This window comes from Gadus macrocephalus, chromosome 7 (assembly GCF_031168955.1).
Source record: "Gadus macrocephalus chromosome 7, ASM3116895v1".
Taxonomy (NCBI): domain Eukaryota; kingdom Metazoa; phylum Chordata; class Actinopteri; order Gadiformes; family Gadidae; genus Gadus; species Gadus macrocephalus.
The window spans coordinates 6,353,480-6,361,798 of NC_082388.1; the positions used below are offsets into that span (position 1 = coordinate 6,353,480).

At 44.6% G+C, this 8,319-nt stretch overlaps 1 protein-coding gene across 1 annotated transcript; it reads right to left on the reverse strand.

Moving 5' to 3' along the window:
• Positions 1 to 632: 632 nt before the first annotated feature.
• On the reverse strand, positions 633 to 4,055 carry LOC132460730 (cytochrome b-245 heavy chain-like). The gene is made up of 4 exons (XM_060055605.1): positions 3,826 to 4,055; positions 3,070 to 3,162; positions 2,105 to 2,215; positions 633 to 1,175 (listed from the first exon to the last, which is right to left on the reverse strand). Exons 1-4 carry the CDS (start codon positions 3,868 to 3,870, stop codon positions 888 to 890), a joined length of 537 nt encoding a protein of 178 aa, XP_059911588.1. The 5' UTR covers positions 3,871 to 4,055; the 3' UTR covers positions 633 to 887.
• Between the last annotated feature and the right edge of the window lie 4,264 nt (positions 4,056 to 8,319).

The following is an 8,319-nucleotide window of genomic DNA, read 5'->3' on the forward strand; positions in this document are numbered from 1 at the left end:
TTATTCATCATTGTTCATTGTTAATGTTAAAAAAGTAAAAAAACACCAATTAATCAGCTACATAAATTACGTCATTGTTAATTGTTTAGTTAAAAAAATATAAGTATCTAATCAATGACATCGCGTGGAATATGATCACATTGATTAGCGATCATCGTTAATGTCGACAAAGAAAAAAAAAAGAATCCCTGGAAATATGATGAGAGCGTTAATGTCAATTAATAAAAAAGTGAAAAAAACAAACATTGTAATCAATGCCATCATTTAAAGTAAGTCAGTGTTAATCATTCAAGTCAATTAAGTAAATAAACCAAAAATTAAAAAACGATTGTTTCCGATGACAAAATCCAATAGAAAATCTGAGTTCTGTAGTACCAAGTGAGGTTGAAAATATTTTTTAACAAAGCCACATAGATAAGACATAAAGAAACGTTAAATGACCTAAATCAAGTGAAGGGATTTGAACAAAAGTTCAAAAGTCTAAATGGAGCACACCATTTAAGAAAATGTAAATTGTTGGAAACAAATGAAGTGACCGCTCAATGAAAAGCGCAAAGCATTGCTAAAAATGCAGAAGTGCAAAATGAATTGAACTGAAGAATCTGAAAGGTCAAATGTATTGCCCTGCACTGCTGCTGTTTGTGTGTGTGTGTGTGTGTGTGTGTGTGTGTGTGTGTGTGTGTGTGTGTGTGTGTGTGTGTGTGTGTGTGTGTGTGTGTGTGTGTGTGTGTGTGTGTGTGTGTGTGTGTGTGTGTGTGTGTGTGTGTGTGTGTGTGTGTTGACACCTAAATGTCAATTCGTTTGCTGCTGCTTTCTTGGGCCGTTCTCCCTTGAAAATTGAATTTGAGACTGACTTAAAATGACTCAAATAAAATTGTGATAAAGGTTTAACAAAACACAGAAACCGCCTCGTCATTGACAGTCGTGCCACTTGCGAGCCAGTAACCGACAAAGGGCGGGTCATGTTGCAAGTGACAGCTCCGTGAGCTAATGGGAACTTCCCAGCGAGCCAGTAACGACAAAGGGCGGGGTCTTGTTGCGAGCAGCAGCTCTGTCAGCCAATGGGGAGCGGGCAGGGGGCGGGGCTTACCGGTGTGAAAAGCGATCATGTAGGCGACCAGCTTGTGAAATGTGATGTTACGGTCCAGCTGTCTGGCGGCCGTTCTGCTGCAACACTTTAACCGTTAGGGGGAATAGAAAGGGGAAAGGGGGGAGGGAGAGGGGGGGAGGAGGGAGATGGGGGGGTGGGGAGGGGGTAGAGGGGGAGTGGAGGGAGAGGGGAATGAAGGGAGGGAGAGAGGGGAGAGGGGGGGAGGGGAGAGAGAGGGGGAAGGAGAGAGGGGGAGGGAGAAGGAAAGGAGGGGAACGGAGGGGAGGGGGGGAGAGAGTAGGGACGGGAGAGGGAGGAGGTGGGAGAGAGGTGGGGAGGGGGGAGGGGGGGGCGGAGGAGGGAAAGAGGAGTGGGCATCGGGAGGGAGGGGAGGAGAGGGGATGGAGGGAGAGGGAGAGAGATGGGGGAAGGAGGGGGAGGGAGGGAGAGGAGAGAGGGAGGAGGAGGGAGAGAGGGGAGGGGTTGAACAGGGTCAAACACGTTGAGAAGAAAGTGTGTAGACATAAAAAGTAGATAATTGTATTTAACTTTTTACCGCCGTTATGTAATAAGGGTGTGAGTTTCTGATTATTAATATTTAACATCTGTTGTTCAGCTCATCACTCTTCACTCCTTAATGCTTTAATCTATCAATCTCTCTATCTCTGTGTAACTGTCTGCCTGTCCGTCTCTCTCTGTCACTCTCTCTCCATCTCTGTGCTTCTCTCTCTCTCTCTCTTTCTCTCTCTGTCTCAATCAATAGTCTGTCTGTCTGTCTGTCTGTCTGTCTGTCTGTCTGTCTGTCTGTCTGTCTGTCTGTCTGTCTGTCTGTCTGTCTGTCTGTCTGTCTGTCTGTCTGTCTCTCTCTCTCTCTCTCTCTCTCTCTCTCTCTCTCTCTCTCTCTCTCTCTCTCTCTCTCTCTCTCTCTCTCTCTCTCTCTCTCTCTCTCTCTCTCTCTCTCTCTCTCTCTCTCTCTCTGAGGAGGAGGAGGAGGAGGAGGAGGAGGAAGGCTACCTGGATGGTTCCTCTCAGCATGGACAGAAGGTTCCGGCACACAGGGAGCAGGATCAGCATGCAGTTGAAGTTGAGGCAGGCCGCTGGAGCCCTGGCCCAGGAGAGGGCATCCTGAGGGGGAGGGAGGGGGAGACAGAGGGGGAGGGAGAGGTGGGAGGGAGGGGGAGGAGAGATGGTGGAAAGGAGTGGGAGGGAGAGGGAGGGAGGGAGGCGAGGGGGGACGGGGAGGGAGAGAAGGGAGGGAGGGAGGGGGAGAGGGGCAAGGGGGAGAGAGAGAGGAGGGTGGGAGGAGGAGGAGGGGGAGGGAGAGGGAGGGAGGGAGAGAAAGAGAGGGTGGAGGGAGGGAAGAGAGGAAGAGAGACAGAGGGGAGGGAGAGAGGAGAGAGAGACGGGAGCGGTAGAGAAAGGGAGGGACAGAGGGGAGGGAAGGAGGGAGGGAGAGGGATGCAGCGGAGAGAGGGGGAGGAGACAGATGGGAGGGAGACAGAGAGAGAGAGAGAGAAAGAGAGAGAGTGGGTTAGTCTCACTTCCTCTTGCTCAGCACCTGCAAGGCCAAACGCCATCCACCCATCCCAAAGCTATCAAATCATTTTTGCTTTCTGGGGGCTCTGAGCAAAACCACAAAATTCTCACCCTTTATTGGCTGAAACGCTGAAATCGGATAGGGTTCTGTCTTCATCAGGATTCTGATCTGATCTTTCTTAATCAGATATGGGATTGCGATGTTGTGTTGGAGTGCGGGTGCGACGTTTGATTTTGGCGTGCTTGGATATTAACGATATCACGGTTGCGATTCTGACGATTTTAGGGGAAACAGAGTTCCAATGGTGTGTGTGTAAAGGTCTCCCTTGTTGCACAGGGCGGTCGCTGAAGCTCGACACACTTTATACGATACGTGAACGAGTGTTTTGAAGATGATGATGGAGGATCTGATTTGAACGTACAGCAAAGTGGAACAGACTTACCCCGAGTATAGCTCTAGTGTAGAACCATTTATCGGTGAGAAACACCAGGTAGAATTGCACGAAGAGGAAGGCATTTATCCCAAGCCACACCAGCTGAAAAAACAAACACACAATCACGGTCTATTGTGTCGAGAATCATTACAAATTGGATAGAAATTCCACAGACAAGAATTGCACCTTTGGGCCTATTTTCAGTCTGTTAAATGGTAAATGGTAAATACAACGCTTTTCGATCCGGTGGCCACTAAAAGCACTTTACAATATTGCCTAACATTCACCCATTCATGCACTCCAACGGCGATGTCAGCCACACAAGGTGACAGCCAGCTCATCATTGAGCAGTCAGGGTGAAGCATCGTGCTCAGGGACTCGCTAGGAGGAGCCGGGATCAAACTAGCAACCTTCCGGTTGCCAGGCAACCCACTCTACCTCCTGAGCCACATGCCATCCCTGTTCATACAGATGTGAGTCGTGTTATTAACACAGATGTGTCTGATGAAATTTCCAACGAAGGGGAGACACCCAAATAATCACATGAGGTCGCCACACCCCAAAAATCTAGGACTGATTCTGAATCAATAATTTCGGGTTGTCGTCAGTACATTTCTTAAAATGAAAATGTACAGTTTTCATATTTGATATCAGATATGAATAAATACTTTTACGAGTGGCAACCCATAGTTGAAGACCACCACAAGCCCCGACCCAAAAAAGACAAATCGATGAATAACATAATAATAAAAACACAATACTCACGATGACAAAGATGGACAGTCCCTCGTTGGCGGCAAAGTTCCCCATCGTCTCTGGTGTGTGTGAGTGTGTGTGTCGGTCTGTGTTGTGAGTGAGTGTGTGTTGGTCTGTGATGTGCGTGTGTTGTGAGTATCTGGGGATGTCGGACTGGCTGGAGGAGCGTTTGGGTGGTCGGGAGGGGTAGAAAAGAGGAAGCAAGGAAAGGAGCAAAGAAGGGAAGTTTGAAAGCCGACACACTCCAATGGAAAGCACACCGATAGAGGAAGTGAGCTCGCTATTGCCTTCCTCATTGTTTTTTTGTTTTGTTTTGGGTGCTACATAGGGCTAACTCGGCTTTTGTGTTTGTTTTTGGGTTGCTGTTGTCGTTTTTTTTTAAGGCACACAGTCTTAAAAAAACTTTTACAACCTTTACAACTTATTTTTTTGTGTGTCTGTGTGTGTGTGTGTGTGTGTGTGTGTGTGTGTGGGTGTCGTTGTGTTACCTAGTTTCCCTGTTTCGACCTCCCAACACACACACAATCAGACACACACACACACACACACACACACACACACACACACACACACACACACACACAGACAAAGATACACACACAGACACAGAGGCAAAGACACACAGGCACACAGACACACACAGACAGAGAGACACATACACACATTTACTCACACAAACACATACGCAAACTTAAACGCAAACACACACGGACACAGACGGACAAAACATGTACACACCAAAATAAAAATAATTATCAAATGTATCAAATATGTATATATCAAATATTATCATACACACACACACGCACACACACACACACACACACACACACACACACACACACACACACACACACACACACACACACATGTAATGGCTATGAATATGTGTTGCAGTAAAATGTTCAGAAATGCTTAATACAGTAAATAAGTCCAAAAATACTTCAAAATACGAAAACTGACTTCTCACTCTATTATCGGTTACCCATTGCTCCGCCCATTTCAGGTATAATAGGATGCTGGTAAAATATGTTTTTGTTTATTTCCATGTTTATCTAAAAAATGCATTATTGTTTATTTGCTACAACATTATTCTGAAGAGCTAAATTAGGAAAGTTGTTGTAGTGTTTCTTTATTTCACCTCATTTTGAGTTCAATCTCTAGATCAGGGGTTCTCAAAGTTTTGACAGCTGAGGGCCAATTTAGGAACCCAGAATTTGACTGAGGGCCGCCAAAGGAAAAAAAAATTGGCGGGAAACGCCGTCAGCATCCCAGTGGTGAAAAAAAACATTTCACCGTGGACCTCTGGGAGTGAGGCCAAGTGAGGTCTAAATTACGAAACTGAGGTTCATCCTTTCAAAGTATTGTACAGTCGGATTAAAACAAACAAATGTAACAGGATTTAATTGAAAGCTAGATAGAGTCGACTTTTCTCTTTATATTCATTTATTTTTGTTGAAATTAATATTGATATAATAATAAAAATATATATATATTACAATTTTTTTTATTTTTTAGCGTTCGATTACTTTTGCTTTGCCTCGTTCAACCTGCAGGGGAATAGCGTGCTTTCCTTTGCCGTCTCCTCGGCCATTACAACTTTGGACTTTAACTACAATGCTGCGTCCTCGTTGTTCTTTCTATACCCCCCTTACAGGTAAGAATGGTGGTTGTGTAATGTATTTATGTTTTAATGCTAGGGAACATGCCGAGAGGGTTATAGCCGTGCATGGAATGTTGGAACAAGTAGTTGGGTTGAACACGGAGGAGTCGCTCTGCCGTAGCGTGCTTGTTAGCAGCATCACACGGGCAGGCGCGTGGTAAGAAAGTGTCTGCCATTTCCTGGCAATGCTTGTTGGCGCTGTGTTCATTTAAAGGGACTCTCACCTTTGTTGCATTTGAGAATTACAGCACATTCAAATCATCCCGCCTTCCTCCAATGCCCCACCCCCTAAGCGAGTACAAAAGTTCTAGACTCCCATGGGTTATGTTTAGACTCCCATGGACAACGTAGCGTCTGAGGCCGAAATGGGTCGCCTAATCGGACTGAATGGTGCGGTTGTTTGCCAACGGTCTGGAGGTCTTCGTGGAGCTCCAGATTAGCGGGACAACGTCGCGTCTGAGCCCGAAATGAGTCCCCTAATCGGACTGAATGGTGCAGTTGGTGGCCAACAGTCTGGAGGTCTTCCTGAGGCTCCAGAGGAGGGGGACAACTTCGCGTCTGAGTCCGAAACGGGTCCCCTAATCGGACTGAGTGGTGCGGTTGGTTGCCAACGGTCTGGAGGTCCTGAGAATCATCCAGGGGAGCGGGACCACTTGGCTTCTGAGGCCGAATCGGGTCCCCTTGTCGGACTGAATGGTGCAGTTGGTGGCCAACAGTCTGGAGGTCTTCCTGAGGCTCCAGAGGAGGGTAACTCTGTGAGTCTGAGTCCGAGATGAGTCCCCTAATCCGACTGAATGGTGCAGTTGGTGGCCAACAGTCTGGAGGTCTTCCTGAGGCTCCAGAGGAGGGTAACTCTGTGAGTCCGAGTCCGAGATGAGTCCCCTAATCGAACTGAATGGTGCAGTTGGTGGCCAACAGTCTGGAGGTCTTCCTGAGGCTCCAGAGAAGGGTAACTCTGTGAGTCTGAGTCCGAGATGAGTCCCCTAATCGGACTGAATGGTGCAGTTTCAGTACGCCGTGGACCACTTTGGTCTGCCATCGTCAGTCGCTACGGTCGCTACTCGCTACTGTCTGCCGTGGAATCAAAACAAACCCTCTAGTTGAGGCCGCGCCTTGATGACGCGGGCCCGAATGCGCCACAAGAAGCAGACGGAAAACCTTATATATCCATGCAGCAAACAGACAGGTCTGTCGGCCAATAAGGTCCTTCGGTCCGAAGAATTTTATTGGTTGAAGTTTTCACTAAATATTATGAGAGTAAAATAATTGTTTGTTTTTACTCCTGGTGGGTCTGTCTTGCATATTAGAGTGTTATTACCTTATTAATACAAATTTAACCTTATCCAAAAAAAGTGTAAAAATGCAACAAAGGTGAGAGTCCCTTTAATGTGTAAAATATATGCCAATGTGTTATAGAATAAGCTGGCACTGTATTCCGTTTAAGTGTCGTTAGAGAGTATTGTCAGTGTGTTTAAGCTGAAACAATGCTTTATTGAAAAATGTGTCATGGTGAAATGCTTAAAATGTAGTATTTAGTACTCAAACAATGCACACTTTAATATGCTGTTTATTAACATGTTATTTTGAAAGTAGTTTAAAGGAAAATTGCTATGTGTATTGAGTTTTGCATATTGTGAAAATACCATTATCTGAATACTGTACATGTATATCTAACATTTGAAATTGCATCAAAAATGCACTGTTTATGAATATTGTGAACATCATTATTCTTTATTCTTTATTCTTTATTTCAAGGATAGCCCCTTGAGATGTATCATCTCATTTTCGAGGGGGTCCTTACAATAATGACAAATAATACAATGAAAGTGAAAAGTAAGTTATAAACATAAATTCAAACACATAAGCACAAGGACAAACGCACGCACACTCACCCACCCACACACACTCCAACAATGCTCCCCATAGCTACCCCCCCCTTCCCACCCCCTACCAGCCAGTATTACACAGAGTACAATCAAATATATTAATATACATTACATACAATAAATACATTTTCTTGCATGCACAAGTAGAATATACAGTACATATTTGAACCCAGATACACACATGTAAATAGTATAGTGGACAAAAGGAAAGCAGGTATGAGTAGAATGAGTCCTAGAGAGAAAAGGTAAGCTAGATCAGAAACAAGAGCAGGATGTTTTATAATGCAAAACTAAAGATGATTTGAAGATATGGAAAGAAGTAATCGACCTAAGTGAGGAGGGAAGGTTGTTCCAATCTGATGGAGCTTTGAATTTGAATGCCCGACGACCAATTTCTTTCCTGATTCTAGGTTTAATTAGAAACAGGTGGTCCATGTGCCGTAGGCTGTATCGAGAAGTTAGAGGGATTAAGAGTTGTTTCAAATATGAAGGGAAATTGAGATGGATGCATTTGAATGTAAGTATTGACCAATGGAATTGCCTTCTGGAATTAGGGGCAAGCCAGTTCAGGGACTCATACATGAGGCAGTGATGGGTTATATAAGGACACCTGAGCACAAATCTACAAAGACTATTATATAACACATTAAGAGGACGGAGATTTGTTTCAAAAGTGTTACCATAGATAACATCAGCATAGTCCAATATTGGGAGTATTAATTGCATTATAAGTCTTTTCCGGACTTCTTGTGAGAAGCAGTCAACAGAACAATAAAGAGATTTCAGACAACCAAAGATTTTCTTGGTGATTGCATTAATATGGGGTTTAAAGGATAGCTGAGAATCAAGCCAGAGGCCTAGATATTTAAATTCTTAAATTTTTTCTATTGTTGTTCCATCAAGAAGACTAATAGACCAGTTAACTGACAACAAATGACTAGGTTGAGTACAAAA